At 40.3% G+C, this 19,899-nt stretch overlaps 1 protein-coding gene across 4 annotated transcripts in view; it reads left to right on the top strand.

The window, feature by feature from the left end:
* Positions 1 to 19,899, top strand: part of LOC127584701 (adenosine kinase-like) — a 280,100-nt gene that overhangs the window by 99,071 nt on the left and 161,130 nt on the right. For all 4 annotated transcript variants that reach the window (XM_052041589.1, XM_052041591.1, XM_052041590.1 and 1 more), the window contains exon 4: positions 8,452 to 8,530. In XM_052041589.1, coding sequence (XP_051897549.1) covers positions 8,452 to 8,530 — 79 coding nt within the window. The remainder of the gene's footprint in view (positions 1 to 8,451; positions 8,531 to 19,899) is intronic.

The raw sequence follows: 19,899 nt of genomic DNA, 5'->3' as shown, positions 1-19,899 counted from the left end.
TCTTTCTAGTCTCATTTTTTCTAATTTTTTTTTAAACCATCTATGACTGATGTAGTTTTTAAAGAGTGGGATAGATTGGGTATTACTTGCTTCCATGATCTGTTTGTTGGAGGAAATCTCTCTTCATTTGAACAATTGTCAGCTAAATATAGCTTACCAAAAACCCATTTTTTTCGATATTTACAAATTAGAGACTTTCTCTGATCTCAATTACATACATTCCCTATGAGTCCTGATAAGAACTTAGTAAATGTAATTTTTAATTTGAAACCTTTTCATAATGGCTCAATGGCGATACTGGTCAGGGACACAGTTACAGCTGTAGAAAGGGTAGATAATGTAGAAGGATCCTCTCTAGAGTCAATATGGGTGGAAGTTAAGAATAAGAGAGGGGCAGTTACCCTCCTGGGACTATTCTATAGGCCCCCCTGGTAGCAGTAGGGATACTGAGGAGCAGATTGGGAGGCAGTTTTTGGAGAGATGCGAAAATAACAGGGTTATTTTAATGGGATGCTTCAACTATCCAAATATTGATTGGCACCTACTTAGTGCCAAAGGTTTAGACGGGGCGTAGTTTGTTAATTGTGTACAGGATGGATTCCTGATGCAGTATGTTGACAGGCCGACTAGAGGCAATGCCATATTAGATCTAGTTTTAGGTAATGAACCGGGTCAGGTGACAGAGCTATCGGTGGGTGAGCATTTGGGGGACAGTGGCCATTGCTCCATAACCTTTAGAATTGTCATGGACAGGGATAGGAGCAAAGAGGACGGGAAGATATTTAATTGGGGGAAGGCGAGACTATAACGCGAGACTTGGGAGTGTAAATTGGGGTGATATGTTTGAAGGGAAATGTACTATGGAGATGTGGTCGATGTTCAGGGATCTTTTGCAGGATGTTAGGGATAAATTTGTCCCGGTGAGGCAGAGAAGAAACGGTAGGGTGAAGGAACCGTGGGTGACGAGAAAGGTGGAACAACTAGTTAGGAAGAAGAGGGCAGCACACATAAGGTGTAAGCAGCAAGGATCGGACAGAGCTCGTGAGCAATATAGAGTAGCCAGGAAGGAGCTTAAGAAAGGGCTGAAGAGAGCAAGAAGGGGACATGAAAAGGCTTTGGCGAGTCGGGTTAAGGAGAATCCCAAGGCTTTTTTCTCGTATGTAAAGAGCAGAAGGATGGCTAAGGTAAGGGTAGGGCCGGTTAAAGACAAAGGTGGGAGGATGTGCCTGGAAGCTGTGGAAGTGGGTGAGGTTCTCAATGAATATTTCTCTTTGGTATTCACCAAGGAGAGGGGTCTTGATGATGCTGAGAACAGTGTAGGTGAGGGTAATGTTCTAGAGTATGTAGATATTAAGAGAGAGGATGTGTTGGAGTTGTTAGAAAATATTAGGACAGATAAGTCCCTGGGGCCTGATGGAATGTTCCCCAGGCTGCTTCGTGAGGCGAGAGAGGAGATTGCTGAACCGTTGGTTAGGATCTTTGAGTCCTCGTTGTCCACGGGGATGGTACCGGAGGATTGGAGCGTGGTGAATGTTGTCCCTTTATTCAAAAAAGGTAGTAGGGATAGTCCAGGGAATTACAGACCAGTGAGCCTTACGTCTGTGGTGGGTAAGCTGTTGGAAAGGACTCTAAGAGATAGGGTCTATGAGCATTTGGAGAAACATGGACTGATTAGGGACAGCCAGCATGGCTTTGTGAAGGGAAGATCTTGCCTCACAAGCCTGATAGGGTTCTTTGAGGAGGTGACCAGGAAGATTGATGAGGGTAGTGCAGTGGATGTGGTCTGCATGGATTTTAGTAAGGCGTTTGACAAGGTTCTGCATGGTAGGCTTCTTCAGAAGGTCAGAGGCCGAGGGATCCAGGGATGCTTGGCCGTGTGGATTCAGAATTGGCTTGCCTGTAGAAAGCAGAGGGTTGTGGTGGAGGGAGTGCATTTGGATTGGAGGGCTGTGACTAGTGATGTCCCACAAGGATCGGTTCTGGGACCTCTACTTTTTGTGATATTTATTAACGACTTAGATGAGGGGGTGGAAGGCTGGGTTAACAAGTTTGCAGATGACACAAAGATCGGTGGTAGTGTGGAGGCCTGTCAAAGCTTGCAGAGGGATATTGATAGGATGCAGAGCTGGGCTGATAAGTGGCAGATGGAGTTCAATCCTTAGAAGTGTGAGGTAGTACACTTTGGAAGGACAAACTCCAAGGCAGAGTACAAGGTAAATGGCAGGATTCTGGGCAGTGTAGAGGAGCAGAGGGATCTGGGGATTCATATCCACAGATCCCTGAAAGTTGCCTTGCAGGTGGATAGGGTAGTTAAGAAAGCTTATGGGATGTTACCTTTCATAAATCAAGGGATCGAATTTAAGAGCCGCGAAGTGATGATGCAGCTTTACAAAACTCTGGTTAGGCCACACTGTGTCCAGTTCTGGTCGCCTCATTATAGGAAGGATGTGGAGGCGTTGGAAAGGGTACAGAGGAGATTTACCAGGATGCTGCTTGAATTAGAGAGTATGGATTATGAGGAGAGACTAAAGGAGCTGGGGCCATTCTCATTGGAGAGAAGGAGGATGAGGGGAGACATGATAGAGGTATACAAAATATTGAGAGGAATAGATAAAGTGGACAGCCAGTGCCTCTTTCCCAGGGCGCTAGTGCTTAAAACAAGAGGACATGTCTTTAAGGTATTGGGTGGGAAGTTCAAGGGTGATGTCAGGGAGGTTTTTGACCCAGAGAGTGGTTGATGCATGGAATGTGCTGCCTGGGATGGTGGTGGATGCTGATACATTGGACAAGTTCAAGAGATTGTTAGATAAGCATATGTAGGAATTTAAGTTAGAGGGATATGTGGGAGGAAGGGGTTAAATAGTCTTAGGTGTGGTTTGAAGGGCAGCACAACATGTTTTTTGAAGGGCCTGTATTGTGCTGTATTGTTCTATGGTTATTAGGAATCAGTGAGGTTTCTTTAGACAAAATTAAAAATGCCTGGGAAGAAGATTTGCAGATTTTAATTTCTGAGGAAACTTGGATTGAAATTTTTAAATTGTTCAATACTTCTTCATTATGCGCTCGTCACTCCCTCCTTCAATTTAAAGTGGTCCATAGAGCTCACTTGTCCAAAGACAAGTTATCTCGTTTTTATCCGGATATATCTCCATATTGTGGTAAATGCAACAATGGAGAGGCTTCTCTAATCCATTTGTTTTGGACATGTCCGAGTCTTTAAAAAAAATACTGGATGGAAGTATTTAAAACTTTTTCTGTGCTTTTTAAAATAAATTTTAACCCTAATCCTTTGACTGCATTATTTGGGATTCTTGCAGAAAAAGGCATAACTTTGGAGACTTCTGATCTACGTATATTGGCCTTTATTTCTCTTATAGCCAGGAGGGCTGTGTTGCTTAAATGGAAGGAATTTACTCTGCCTACTCATGTTCAATGGTTACGTGATGTTATGTCATACCTAAATTTAGAGAGGATTAGTTGTTCAATTTCTGATTTCAACCTAGACTTTCGAACATTGTGGGGACCTTATTAAACTATTTTTGAAACCTTTGACTTGGTGGTTAAAGTACAGATGTTGGCCAGTATCATTATGTGATAAGGGTTTTTCTTTGTCTTTCATTCTTTACCAAACAGCTTCTTGGTAATGGACTTAGGTTTTTTTTATTAATAAAATTATTGCAATTTAATCACCATTAATTATCATTTTTGATTACCATTATGGTGTATTGTGATTTTAAGTGTGATTCAAGACAATGTATTCAGTACTATTCTATTTTTCTGATTCATGTACTCTGTATTCTCCATGCGGAATTAATAAAAATATTATAAAAGAAAAAAGATACAGCATCTTGTATTCCACTTGGGTAGTTTGAATTACGAATGTTCCAATTTCAGATAACCCTCCGGTGCTCTTCTCTCACACACACTCACACTCCACCAAGTTTTTTTTCTCCCTTTGTTCACCTCTTCCACTCACCCTTTCCCTGCCTGGTTCCACATCAACTTGCACCTTTTGTCTCCGTAGAACCTGCTGAGTTCTCCAAGTATTCTGCTTTTTGTTCCAGATTCCAACATCTGTAGTCTCTTGTCCTCCCTGGGGTTATATTTACATTTTACAATTTGTTTTCTTGCTTTTGTGCAGGTGCTGACATGTCATTGAATTCAGTTATTCAGAGAATTGTCTCGGTATTTTATTTACCTTTGTAAAATGTTGTATGTAATCTCGTCCAAAATTCATGTCCTATGTATGTATTGCTTACATAGCTGGAGACAATGTCACTTGCGAGAAATAAATTACTCATGTTTCGTTTACTAGCTTGCTCCTGTTTGTTGAGAATTGAAGGTTATCACACAAGGAACTGCCTTTTTATGGCATCTATATGGATCATGGGAATTATCAAAGAAAATCCTGTGGATCTCTCTAACAGTTTATCTATGACAGTTCAATAGATTCTCTCATGTCTAAACTTGAATAATTGACTGTGTTTTGATAACTTTCTAAAGCTGGATTTCATACAACTTTCAGATACTTTTTAAATCATAGTAATTGAATTTATTTAATAAAACTGAAGTTCAGATTGACAAGTTTTCACTGCATTTTTAATTTGATGGTTGCCTTAGTTTGTGCAGTAAATAGTCGTGTAATAGATTTCAAGGAGATTTCATGAGAATGGCATTTTTCTTCTGTTGACAAATTTTTTCTTTCTTTATCTATTTTGTAATTTATAGATGATAGGTATAGAAAGTGCTGATTAAAGTAAGCAGCAAGTCATTCTATATTCAATACTGAGGGGAAAAATAATAAATTAAATTACTTGTGTATCGAGAAATACGTGCAGCCGTGAATGAAGTGTTTGAATTACTTTAGTTATCTGAAGAACGTAAGAACTATATTATAAAGTCTGTGACAAAAATTTGAGGTCATTTAATGTACAGAGCATAGAAAAGTGCAGTGTAGGAACAGGACTTTTGGCCTGCCATGTTTGTGCCAACCATGATGCCAAATTAAATTACTCCCATCTGCCAGCAATAATCCCATGATCTAATTCCCTCCATTTGCCGCCTGTTGCTGTGCCTGTCTAAATGCCTCTTTAATGTCACTCATGCCTGCTTCCCCTGGCAGCACATTCCAGGCACCTACCACTCTGTGTGTGTGTGTGTGTGTGTGTGTGTAACTAAAAACTTGCCTTGCACAACTCCTTTAAACTTTCCCCCTCTCAACTTAAAGCTATGCCCTCTAGTATTTGACATTTCCAGCCTGGGATAAAGACTCAGACTGTCTACTCTGTCTATGCCTCTCATAATCTTATAAACTACCACCATGACTCCCGTCAATCTCCGATGCTCCAGAGAAAATAGTCCATGGTAATGCTCTCCAATCCAGGTATCCTGCTGAACCTCTTCTGCACCCTCTCCAAAGCCTCCACATCCTTCCTGTACTGCAGCAACCAGAACCGGACACAATACTCCCAATGTGGCCTAACCAAAGTTTATACAGCTGCATTATAGACTTAAGAGAAAATTAACACTTATTTCAGATTTTAGTTTTTGATTTAGCAGTTCTCGTAACTTGTGCATTCCAGCGGCCTAATATCACAGTGATATAGTTTAAATAATTTAGATTTTTATCCAAGCATATTGGACAGAAATTATAAAATGTATAATAAGATTTCAGGTGCTAAGTTTACTCAACGTTTGAGCATTCATACCCCATTGAGCTAGAGAACTCCAAAAATTTACAGCAACAAACAATGATTCAGGGTTTCAACTGGAAATGTCAGCATTTCCTTTCCTCTTTCAGATTCTTCTCAAACTGCTGAGTTCCTCCAGCAGATTGTTTGTTGTTCCAGATTCCAACATCTGCAGTCTCTTGTATCTCCAAAAATTTACAACCATCCAAATACATTTTTCTTCAATGTTAAATGGATGATTTTTTTTATATCTTCAGAAGGAATCAAACTCCTGTGACTATGGCATTAGCCCCATCCTGATGCAGAATCTTAACCCAAAACATTGACTATCCCTTTACCTCATGCTTGCTGTTCCTCCAGCAGTTTGTTTTTTTTTGTTTCAAATTACAGTACTTGAAGTCTCTTGTGTCTCTGCTCTGTTGCTGCTTGAAAATGTGTAGAAAGGTCTGTGGTAGTCTGGCCAATTCAGTTTAGTATTGGGAAAGCATCTTGCTCTTATTACCTACCCTTCCAAAAATCACTTGCTTTGTAATAGATCATTTTGAGACATGTCTGTCTTAACACCTTTGTTGAGTACTTGCAGGGTGTTGCTGAAGTAGTCGGCAAATTCAGATGTCAGCCTTATGGTGGGATTTATCCATCATGATAGTGTTATGTCATTATGATCAAAATGCCATTCTGCTGTGCTGCTTGTAGCTGCAGATTTAACTTGCCACAAGCTTTGGTTCCTTTAAACTGAGGGAGTGTGTATGTATAAAAACAACTTTTTCTCGTCAGGAAACTCCCATTCTATATTAGCAATGATAGCCTCCAGAGTTATTTCCTTGCACAATATTTCAGTAAGAACATTGGATGCTTATAAATCCAGAAGAGGTTTACAAATATGTATTCAAGTAGGATCATTAAATAGTGAGGAATAGTGTGTAATGCTGGTGAACAGCCGGAAAGTAGAATGATCAATTGATTTCATCTGACAAGACCATACTTTTTCTCATTACACGTTACGACACAACCATGAAAGGGATAGATGAGATCGAGGCAGGAAAGTTGTTTCCACTGGTAGGTGAGACTAGAACTAGGGGACTTAGCCTCAAGATTTGGGAGAGTAGGTTTAAGACAGAGATGAGGAGGAGCTGCTTTTCCCGGAGAGTGGTGAATCTGTGGAATTCCCTGCCCAGGGAAACAGTCGAGGTTACCTCATTAAATATATTTAAGATATAGTTAGATAGATTTTTGCATAGTAGAGGAATTAAATTTATGGGGAAAAGGCAGGTAGCTGGAGCTGAGTCCACAGCCAGATCAGCCATGATCTTATTGAATGGTGGAGCAGGCTCGATGGGCCAGATGGCCTCCTCCTGATCCTATTTCTTATATATATAAAAAAGAAACCATTGGCTCCCAGCAGAGTAAATCTCATCAGTCCCATCCCATCTCTTTATTTTCCTATTGTTTATTTTTCTTTCGTACATGCCCATCAATAACTCATAGAGTCGTACAGCACAGAAACAGGCCCATCAGCCCAACTGGTCCATGCTGACCAAGATTCCAGCTAAGCTAGTCCATTTGCCTATGTTTGGCCCATATCCCTCTAAACCTTTTCTGTCCATGTACCTGACCAAGTGCCTTTTAAGTGTTGTTAATGTACCTGCCTCAACCACTTCCTCTGGCAGCTCATTGCATATACTGACTACTCTCCGGGTGAAAAGTTGCCCTCAGGTTCCTATTTAATCTTTCCCCTCTCACCTTAAACCAATGTCCTCTAGTTCTTGATTCCCCAACCCTGAGAAAAAGACTGTGCATATTGACCCTATCTATGGGGTCAATAAGGTGTATAAGGTGTATAAAATCATTTTCCTACACTCCAGTGAAAAAAGTCCAACCTGTTCAACCTCTCTCTAATTCAGTCCATCGAGTCCCAGCAACATCTTCAAATCTTCTCTGCACTCTTTCCAGCGTAATGACATGTTTTAACTCCTTTGATTCTTTTTGACACCTATTTATGCTAAATGGTAACTTACAGTAGCCTTTAACTCCTACCATGTCTTTGGGATGTGGGAGGAAACCAGAGTACTCAATGGATCCCCATATAGTCACTGGGAGCACCCGAGGTCAGGATCAAACTGTGTTTCCGGATATGTAAGGCAGCTTCATTAACAGCTGTGCCACCATGCCATGCTCCAAAGCAGTCCTTTGTTTTCAGTTCACTTACTCTTGGCCCATGAATTGCTTCTGCATGCTGTCAGACTGAGAAATCGTGGTTGTATCCTATAGGAAAGCTTGGTTTATTATGGATGCAAATGAGAAAATTTTTTTTTAATGTTTACAAAGTTAGAAAGCCAAGCTCTGTTTTGTGTTTGTACCATGCACTCACAAGTGTCTACAGCTAATCAATTAAGTGTAGGAAATTGAGAGGTAGGAAGTGAAGCAACCAAAACAGTATGATCACACAAGTCCAACCAGTAAAGGACATATTGAAAACTTGATTTTTAGGTGATAAACATGCTAGACAGTGTAATGGTAATGATTAAACACGTTTCCAGTAATGATTAAACACGTTTCCAGTAATGCTTTTTTTAAGTCTAACTTTTAGAATGTAGGATAGTTGTATGATTATTTTTGCAGTGATGTGTTGCTCTGCATGTAATAAGAATGGATTTACTATCAGCTGTCAGGCAATCTCACGTGGTCCGCCTTTGTTCCTTTCATTTCATTAAGTGAGCCTATGCAACATCTGACTCCTGGTTTGCATTTTTTTTTGCAGGTTTGATGAACTTGTGAAGAAGTTCAAGGTGGAGTACCATGCAGGTGGTTCCACACAGAATTCGGTCAAAGTAGCCCAGGTTAGTTTTTATCCAACAGAATTCATAGGGGATGGAAGTTTCTCAATCTGTTTCTAGTTGAATATGCTAATGCTAAACTTACTATGCTGACACTTCAACCTGTAACATTTGAATAACTTAGCTTTGGCCTATGTTTTGTGGAGGCAGAAATGCTGGAGAGCACAATAAGAATCAAAGGAATATCCTTCAGTTGTTTCTCTGCATACACCAGAGATATGAATTTTGGGTAGAAGCCTTCTGGAGTCAATGGAAAATTTTCCAGGTGTAACTGAAAAGATTAATTTCTTAAAACTGTGAGGTTCTATGATTTCACATACATATCAGATTGTTTCTTTCATACATGGGGGCACATGCAGTTAAAATAAAATTGGTAAATTGGTTTATTATTGTCACATGTACCGAGGTACAGTGAAAAACTTGTCTTGCATACTGTCCCTACAGATCAATTCATTACAACAGTGCATTGAGGTAGTACAAAGTAAAACAACAACAGAATGCAGAATAAAGTGTTAAGAGTACAGAGAACATGCAGTGCAGATAGACAGTAAGGTGCAAGGTCACATCGAGGTCGATTGTGAGGTCAAGAGTCCACCTTATCATGCTAGGGAACCATTCAATAGTCTTATGACAGCAGAATAGAAGCTGCCCTTGAGCCTAGTGGTACGTGCTTTTAGGCTTTTGTATCTTCTGTCCAACGGGAGAGGGGAGAAGATAGAATGTCTGGGGTGGGTGGGGTCTTTGATTATGTTGGCTGCTTTACTGAGGCAGCGAGAAGTAGAGACATGGAGGGGAGGCTGGTTTCCATAATTGTGCTGAAACTCTCTGTGGTTTCCTGCGGTCATGGGCAGAGCAGTTGCCAAACCAAACCATGAGGCGTCTGGATAGGATGCTTTCTGTAGTGCATCAGTAAAATTTAGTGAAGGTCAAAGGGCACGTTCGCAGCTTGAGTAAGGATAAATATTGGTATGCACCTCAAGTAAAAGCAGATTGATTGAGTTCAGCATAAGAGTAATAATACATTTATTGATAAATGTCAGGAAATTACATTTGCATTAATAGTGCAGAAACTCTAATATCTAATAACCAGTGGTCACTGCTTTCATTTCTCTGAATTCCAGACATTAACAGTTCTCTCAATACTTTGTATATATTAAATTCCATTCATTGGGTGTAGCTAAATCTGGAACATGGAGCAGTGTGAACTGATTACAAAGTTTTAAGTAGGAAGAGTCAAAGGTTATTTTTCCATTTATTTTTCATGACACAAATGTTTCTGGCAAGGCCAGCACAAATTGTCACCCCTAATTGCTTGAGAAGGTGATGGTAAGATGGTATTTCTGCAGTGGTATTGAGCTTGGTGTTGCAAGATTTAAATATTTCATTTCCAGGACATTTGGAGTCATCGAGTCAAACAGCATGGAAACAGGCCCTTCTGCCCACCAAATCCATACTGACCATCAACACCCACTTACACTAATCTGATTTTATTTTCCCTGCATTATCATTAACTCTCCCCAGATGCTACCACTCACCTACGCACTAGGGGCAATTTAAATTGACTAATCTACCAACCTGCAAGTCTTTGGAACATGGGAGGAAGTTGATAACCTGGAGGAAACCCACACCTGGAGAGAGAATGAGCAAACTCCACACCACATCAGAGGTCAGGATTGAACCCAGAATACTGCAACTGTGAGATAGCAGCTCACTAGTTGTGCCCCATTTATTAATTCCCTTTGCAGACTTAATTTATAGGATGATGATGTATATTTCGATTTATCAAGTTTATTCGTGGTTTAGTGGGCACAGACATTATTAGGTGTCATACTATTAAACTCATAGAAACTCAGTCACACCTCATTCAACACTTTTTTTTGTACTGTGGGGAAAAAAATTGAAAATCCTTTAGAAAGGAAGCCAAAGCCACCTCTCTGACCCTGAAAAATCTGACTTGTATGTGCAAAGGTTGATTTCTTCAGAATAATTATATCAACATTCCATGCCTTCTAAAATAATTATTTGTTTAAAAGTGTGTAATATTTCAGTTTCAACTCCAATCTACTGTATCTGTATATTTTAACTTTCCCTTTGCTTTCTTTTTAAAAACATTGGAAGAATAATGGAAATCAACAAATCTATAAATGGCAGAAATCTGAAATAAAACAGAAAATGCATGAAATACTTAACAGGTCAGGCAGCATCAGTGAAGGGAGTCTAATCTTGTCCTCTCCCAATCTCCACTTCCACATTTCCTAACAAGTGTGACCAGAAACACACGAGACTACAGATGCTAGAATCTGGAGCAACAAACGATCTGCTGGAGGAATTCAGCGGGTTCAGCAGTATCTGTGGGGGTGGGGGGGGGGATGTGGAAGGAATTGTTGATGTTTCGAGTTGAAACCCTCCACTGATCAGAGCCCTTGTGCAGGGTTTCGACCCAAAATGTCAACAATTCCTTTCCTCCCACAGATGCTGTTCGACCTGTTAAGCTCCTTCATCTTGTTGTTTGTTGTGACCTGAAACAGAATTGATGTTTCAGGTCCATAACCCTTCATCAATGAGTTTTAATGGAAGTTCTCAGACCTACAAAATTACCTCTGATCTGAGATTTTCCAACATTTTCTGTATAAAAGTAATGGAGCTTCTTACTTCACTTCTCAATTGAGAAGATTGAGAGGGGAACTGATTGAAACATACAGGATTATTAAGGGATTGGACAAGATAGAGACAGGAAATATGTTCCAGATGTTGGGGAAGTCCAGGACCAGGGGGCATGATTTAAGAATAAGGGCTAGGCCATTTAGGACAGAGGTGGGGAAAAACTTCTTCTCCCAGAGGGTTGTGAATTGGTGGAATGCACTGCCTCAGAGGGCAGTGGAGGCCAATTCTCTGGGCACTTTCCAGAAGGAGCTAGATAGGTTTCTTATAGATAGGGGAATCAAGGGATATGGGGACAAGGCAGGAACAGGATATTGATTGTTGAGGATCAGCCATGATCTCAAAATGGCGGTGCAGACTCGAAGGGCCGAATGGTCTACTTGCTCCTATTGTCTATTGTCTATTGCCGTCTTTCAGACTTTCTGAATTGGTTGCTCAGCCAATTTGATGATGATGTTGTCACCATTTGTGGTGCATCCTGTACAGTAGCCACCTGACAACAGCTGATATTGGAAAAGTGAAATCCGTGCTCTTTCACCACTGTTTTGAAAATTTGGGCTGATTTATTTTCATGTGTATTGTGCTTGTAAAACATTTTTTTAAAATGACCTCTTTCCAAGTAATTTTCTCCAACTCACCTGTTTGCTATTATTGCTCAATCTTGTTTCAAGATGCTATTACTTACTACAACATATTTTCATTTGTGCCATTTTTCATTTTGTTGGCTTTTCTGCATGGTTACTTATGAACGTGAGCCTTAAGTGTAGGGTATCTGCAAACTATTGAGCTGTTGTTAGAAGGCAACAGAAGGGAGCCTGATCTTGTCCTCCCTTAATGTCTACTTTCACACTTCCTAACAGATGTGATCAGAAAACATCTGGGAAGCTTGGCTGACTTTTTATTTGAAAGTTTCTGTCCTGGACCCCTCTTATCCCAGAACAGAGAGGTTCACAATAATGGTAAATATACCATTTACCCAAGTGGGAAACGGAGCTGGCAAGATGTACAGAGTCTGAAGAGAGAGGAACTTTAATTTGCTCAGAACAATCGTGAAAGATTCTAGTATGTATTAGGCTATAAAACTAACACAAAATGAAGCACAGCTAAATAATTCAAACTTCTGTCTCTCTCTCGGGAAGATTACTCACAACAGGATTCCTCTTGACATCCATAATAAATAGGTGAATGATCACTTTTTCAAGAAATACAGGTTTATTGGGCTGTTTGCTTGAAGATCATTTCTGCTTTAGATTAAGCAATTGGGGATCACTTTGGCAAATGGTGGGACAGTTGCTTTAGTGACCATAGAAATGTTGCATTGGAAATGTTTGAAATCCGTAGTGGGCCTAAAGGTAATTTTAGTCTTTTTTGCTACACAGACAATCAGATTCAGACAAAGTATGGCCCCATGCCATTAGTTTCAGAGGTGACAGACCTTTAAAGTGAAAAGATATGGAAGATAAAAGGAAGCACACCAGGGATCCAGAAAGAAAAAAGGTCTTGTTGCTGTCACTTCCTTCAAGCTTTAGTATTGACTGACCATTTCTCCATCTGTCCATAACCTCTATGTTCATCTCTTGAGATGCAAACTTTTTTTTCTCTAAGCCATGAAAAATGCATCTGACCCACACAACCGTAATCCCATGTCAGCAACGGAACACTACGGACCACCTCTTGCACTACCATGGACTTGTCCCTGACTGTGGGTTTTTTTGCACTAACGCCTTGTTTGGCAGTCTTCTTCTTCCTTCACTATCTGGTATAATTTATGTGTATTTATATTCTGTGTGCTGTCATAGAGCAAGACAGCAAGGATACAGGCCCTTCAGCCCAATGAGTCCATGCCGACCATGGTGCCTGCTGATCAGGTCCCAATTTCCTGCGTTCAGCCCACATCTCTCCAAGCCCCGCCCCTCCATGTACCTATCCAAATGCTTCTTAAATGATACTATTATACCTGCCTCAACCACTTCCTCTGGCAGCTCGTTCCATATACTCACCACCCTCTGGGTAAAAAAGTTGCCCCTCAGGTTTCTCTCAAATTTTTCCCTCTTACCATAAACCTATGCCCCCTAGTTTTGGACTCCCCTACCCTGGGGAAAAGACTGTTGCTGTCCACCTTATCTATGCCTCTCATAATTTTAAACATTTCTATAAGGTTTCCCCTCATTCTCCTACATTTGAAGGAATAAAGACCTACCCAGGCCACCTTCTCCCTATAACTCAGGCCTTCTAGTCCTGGCAACATCCTCATAAATTTTTCTGCATTCTTTCCAGTTTAACCACATCTTTCCTATAACAGGGCAACCAAAACTGTACACAGTACTCCAAGTGCGACCTCACCAACGACTTATACAACTGCAACATAATTCCCAACTCCTTTACCCACTGCTCTGACTGATGAAGGCCAGCGTGCTAAACACCTTTTTCACCACCCTGTCTACCTGTGACACCACTTTCAACGAACTATGCACTTGTACTCCTAGGTCCCTCTGTTCCATTACACTCCCCAGTGCTCTACCATTCATAGTACAAGTCCTAAGCTGGTTTGACTTTCTAAAAGGAATCACCTCACACTTATCTGTATTGAAATCCATTTGCCACTCCTTGGCCCACTTCCCTGACTGATCAAGATCCCCCTGTAATCTACGATAACCTTCTTCATCATCAACATCACCACGTAATTTCGTGTTATATACAAAATTACTGATCAAGCCTTGTGCATTTGCATCCAAATCACTTATATAAATGACGAATTACAAGAGTCCCAACACTGACCCCTGCAGCACACCACTAGTCACCAGCCTCCATTCCGAGAAACTACCTTCAACCAGCACCCTTTGCTTCCTACTGCTGAGCCAATTTTGAATCCACCTAACTTGCTCTCCCTGGATTCCATTGGACCTAACCTTCCAGACCAACCTACCATGTGGGACCTTGTGGAAAGCCTTGCTAAAGTCCAAACAGACAACATCCATTGCCTTACCTGTGGAGGCAGATACATTGGTCAAGTTGAAAAGATTGTTAGATAAGCATATGGAGGAATTTAAAATAGGGGGACATGTGGGAGGAAGGGGTTAGATAGTCTGAGGCATGGTTTAAAGATCGGCACAACATGGTGGGCTGAAGGGCCTGTATTGTGCTGTATTTTTCTATGGTTCTACCTTTTTGGTTACCTCTTCGAAAAACTCTAAAAGATTTGTCAAACACGAACGCAGTTTTGTTTGCCCCATTATAGGAAGGATGTGGAGACTGTGGAAAGGGTGCAAAAGAGGTTTACCAGGATGCTGCCTGGATTAAAGGGTGTGAGCTATAAGGAAAGGTTGGACAAAATTGGGTTGTTCTCCATAGAGTGTCGGAGGCTAAGGATAGACCTGATAGAGGTTTTTAAAATTATGAGAGGTATAGATAGGGTAGACAGTCAGAATCTTTTCACCAGGGTGGAATTGTCAAACACCAGAGGATGTGCTTTTAAGTTGGGGGGAGGGAGTTTAAAAGCAACGTGAGGGGCAAGTTTTTTACATAGAGAGTGGTAGGTGCCTGGAATGGGTTACCAGGGGTAGTAGTGGAAGCAGCCAATTTGGTGGAGTTTAAGAGGCTTTTAGATAGACACATGAATATGGAGGGATATGGACGATACACAGGAGGAGGACGTGCAGTATAAATTGGCATCAAGATTTGACATAACATCATGGGCCGACTGGCTTGTCCAGTGCTGTACTGTCCTATGACTTTCCACACACACAACCTTGCTGACTCCTCCTAATTAGACTTCTGTCTATCCAAATGCTGGTAGATCCTGTCCCTCAGAATTCCCTCTAGTAACTTCCCCAGCACTGATGTCAGGCCCTGAACCTACATGCCTGTGATGCTACTGCAAGTACCTGTACCTCATCGTACTTGTGTATATGACAATAAACTAAACCTGACTTGGCCAAACAACTGAGAATTTCTTCTTGTTGAATATGCCTTCATGTTGAATTTCAGGATTTTAACAATCAATAAGTAACTTCACTTTCCCCACTCTGGTCCGTTTTTCAGTACATGCCTACTTTCGGGGACACCTTGCAGGAGGTGCAATACCTGACTTTCACCTCATGTTGGGATCCAAACAATCTTTCCAGGTGAAGCACCAACTCACTTACACTTCCAATCTAGAGTACTACATTCAGTCTGCACAATGTGGCCTTCTCTACATTGGAGAAATCGAAGACAGATTGAGTGATTGCTCTGTGGAGCACCTGAACTCAGTCTGCAGGAGTGATCCTGAGCTACCAGTCACCTACTCCCACCCTGACCTCTCTGTCTGTGGCCCCTTATATTATTACAACAAAGCCCAATGTGAGCTGGAGGAACAACACGTCATCTTTTGTCTGGGCACATAACAGTCTGCATGGAACTCTATTGAATTCTCCAATTCTCCCATAACAACACGTATCTCTATTGAATTCTGCAACTTCAGATGATGTTTGTTTACTTTCTGTTAGTATTACGACTGGCCATTGGTGCATGCCATTCCTCTCTTCCTCTATTCTTTCATTGTGTATTCTGGCCTGCTGGGCACAAACGAGAATATAAAATATTACCCAGACTTCACAAGATTACACGGACAAAGGAACTTGGCAGCCAATTTAATGGCTACATTTTTTCACCCTATTACAGATGTTCCTTTTGTTCCACTCATTGCCCTCCTCCACCTTCTCTGTGACCTTGACCAACTTGCTTTATCTCTTTCTCAGTTCTGATGCAGGGTCTTCAACCTGAAACAATGACTTGTTTCTCTTTCCACAGATGCTGCCTGACCAGCATTTTCTGTTTCATGTCTGCATATTTAAATTTGTTTGTTAGTGTCACATGTATTGAGGTACATGCTATCCATACCGATCATTTCATCAAAGTACATTGAGGTAGTATAAGGGAAAAGCAATAACAGAATGCAGAATTCTAAGAGTCATAGAATTTAGATTTAAAAGAGTGAAACAATTATAATGGAAGTAACGAGCAGGTCTGCAGAGAGCATCTTGCAACGGGTTAACTGTGGAAACCTTGGTACTTGCTGTCAATGGTATCCTTCTTATCCATGCACTGTTGTACATTTGCAGATGCAGTTAATATGCATCAGTGATTTCACATGAGCTGCTTTTTACACAATGTTCTCAATGTAAAACAAGCTTTGAAAAATCCTGTGAACTAAGAAATAGGAGCAGGAGTGGGCTGTTCCACCCCTAGAATTTGTTCAGCCATTCAGTGGGCTCATGACTAAGCTTCTACATCAAATATCATTTTCCTGCCTTAACTCCACATTGCTTGATTCCTTTAATATCCAGAAACTATTGAGCTCTGTTGTGATCGCAATGACTGAACCTCCACAGCACTCCAGGATAGGGAATTTCAAATATTCCCACCCTTTGAAGAAATTTCTCTTCATTTCGTTCTGACTCCTTGTTCTAGTCTGCTTAACTGGGGAGGCATCCTCCCTGTATCTACCCTTCTGAGCCCTCTAAGAATTTTTGTATGTTGTAATGAGGTCATCTTTTATTCTTCTAACTCTCATAGAGGGATAGCCTATTCATTCTATCCATATACGACAGACTTGCCTTCCCCATATCTAGTGCATTTTCACTGTACTCTCAATAGCAAGTATGTACTTGCTTCGGTAAGGCAATCAAAATTATATACAACACTGCAGATCTGGTCTTACCAAAGCCTCATAAAGGTGTAACTGAGTTTTTGAACAGTTCTGAATAACCTTTCTATCCCTCTTTTTTTTAAAAAGAACGATAAATCTTATTCACTGTAACAAAGGAATTGATCCTTTTAAATTGATTAACATTTCAGAAATGTTAATCCGATGTACAGTCTTCATTTCAATTTCAGTCAGATGCTTTGATAGTTATAAAACTTTGTAGCTTTTTTACTTGCTGGAATCATCAACTGACAATTCATCAGTCTCATTGACTGTGCATCTGTTGTCATAATTTTAGTGTAACTAAACAGCACAGGTTCTCTATAGGTTGAGCTAAAATAAAAGTCACTTCAGAAAGGGGGAAATAAATCCCAGAGATCCTGCTAAGTTATTGTGGCCAGCTCGTTCTGGAGCTAGAAGCTTCTTTTCTCCGCTAACCAGAAAATCTGGGCCTAGAAGATTCAGCAGTAGCTTAGCAATGAAGGGTACAATTGAAAGTCTAACAAAATGGGACGTAGAATTTCATTCTCAAAGTTGAGAAGGCATTATTGTTTAACGACAGTTTTGATGTAGTATACTTTGTAGTAATGACTCGAGTATTTAGTTAGAAGAGGGAAAATGTTAAGTTTAAATGATTAATGCATGAAAATATATGAGGAGATTATAAAATATGCTTGCATTTAGATGGAATGCATCACATGTATCAAAATTTATGAAGTTGCTCTTCTTGTGATTAGACTCTCAACCCAGTAGCCAACAGCTTTTAATTCCTTGGTATTAATATATCGGATGATCTGTCTTGGGCCCATGCAATTACAAGGAAGGTGCACCAGCATGTTTACTTTCTTAGAAGGTTAAGGAGGATCGGCATGTCACCGATCACACTAGCAAACTTCTACAATGTACTGTTGAAAGTGTCCTGACTGGTTGCATCATGGTCTGTTATGGCAATTTGTATGCTCAGAGACGTAGGAAGCTGCAAAGATAATGGACTCAGCCCAATACATCACAGGTACATCCCTCCCCAGCATTGGCTGTATTTACATGAGGCGTTGCCTCAAGAAGGCAATATCTATGATCAAAGATCCCTATCATCCAGGCCATTGCCATCTTCTCACAGCTACCAGTGAGCAGGAGGTACAGAAGCCTGAAATCCCACACCACCAGGTTCAAAGACAGCTATTTCCCTTCAACCATTTGGTTCTTGAACCAACTGGCACAACCCTAGTCACTACCTCAGTATAGCAACATTTTGACCACTTTACACTACAGCGGACTCTTTTTTTCTAATTATGTTCTTTCTTGTATAATTTTGTACAATGTTCCTGATTTATTTTTTTTGTGTATGTTGTGTATCTGATGCTGTGTGCCTGTGATGCTGCTGCAAATAAGTTTGTCATTGCATCTGTGCATAAATGTACTTGTGCATATGACAATAAACTTGAGTTTGAAACTTTGAACTTTGACTGTCACTGCAACAGCACCATGGCTCAGGTAGGGAACATTAGATCATTATCCAAAAGATCAAATAAGAATTGAATAAAACAGCATTATACTGATCACTAGTTGTAAGTGCAGGTATGATAACTTCCGTATCATTGCTGTTGAATACTTAATGGTTACACAAGCTGAACACTATGACATAAAATATGTTCAACACATTTCAAGGAATGTAGCTAATTTTGTTTTTGCAGTGTTGATCATATTCCTTTGCATGCTTGGTTCAGTTTTGTCCTAATTTTTTTTGTGTGTGTGTACATGATATATGAAGGAAAATATAACTTTTGTGAATAAGGTTTGTAGATTTTCTTTGTTATAGCTTTGCTTATTTCTCCAAGCACTACATTCAAGACTCAAGATCTGCGTGGATTAAATTTAACTTTCTGTGACTTGCACTTAACTGTTTTCACTGTTATCTCTATAGCTCATTTTGTAGAACAGCTATAGGATAATACACAGGTTGATTTGCAGGGCATATCAAAACTTCCAGGAGCATCCCTCTTCAAAAGGATGTAAAAAAAATGTGGTCCGGGTAAATTGAAATTAAAGTTTGGCTGGCAATAAGTAATTGAGTAATAGGAGGGCTTTTAAGGTAATGCTCCAGTTACAGTCTAGGTGCATTGCCATGAGGGACAAGGGTGAGAAAATTAAAGCCATAGCTACCATGACGTCCAAAGAGAATAGGATCAGGTAGAAACAAAAGTACTTATGTATGATGCCAGGTTGTTAATACGCAAGACCCAGGCTGATTATAGAAAGTTAAAAAGGAAATGGAAGGGAAAAGACTGGCCACAAACATTAGAGGGAATCTCAAAATATTCTGCAAGCATGTCAACAAGATGAGAGTTGTAAATGGGGACAGAGAGAGTCATTCAGATGCTACAATCAAAACCTATGCAAGATGAAAACTTTACATTAGTCTTCACCAAGGAAAATGATGGAAGATGCAGTTGAAATGCTGCATGGGCTAAAAATTGATAATGATGGGATATTAGAAAGGCTAGCAACAGTTGTAAATCATCTGGTCCAGATGGGATCCTGGGATGCTGAGGGAAGTAAGGGAGAAATTATATCAACCTTGGCTATAATCTTCCAAACGCCATTAGATTCAGGAGAGGTGCCAGATGACTGGAAAGTTGTAAATATTAAACATTTGCTCTTATAGGGGTGTGAGGATAAACCCAGTATCTACAATCACTCAGTTTAGCCTCAGTGCTGGGGAAATTCTAGAAATAAAAATCAGGGACAGAATTGGCAGATGCCTGAATGTGATGACACAGGTAGACAGGTGTTTGGCATGCTTGCCTTCATTGGACAGTTTGCAGATCTGTCAATCTTGATATTTCCAAAAGTAGGACGTGTAATTGATACTCTGTCCATTTTTCTGTCCTCAGATTTAAATCCAGGCTCTGGTGGTGAAAAATTAATAACCAGTTAGTATCAATCTTTTTTTTCCATGATATTTTAGCAAGTCTAGGCAGGAAAAAATGTCATCAAAGTTACTGGCAGTGAGTTCCAGACTATA

The sequence above is a fragment of the Pristis pectinata genome, chromosome 30, assembly GCF_009764475.1.
Source record: "Pristis pectinata isolate sPriPec2 chromosome 30, sPriPec2.1.pri, whole genome shotgun sequence".
NCBI lineage: Eukaryota > Metazoa > Chordata > Chondrichthyes > Rhinopristiformes > Pristidae > Pristis > Pristis pectinata.
The sequence above is the reverse complement of the archived record's forward strand: the minus strand, read 5'-3'. Positions and strand labels throughout refer to the sequence as shown.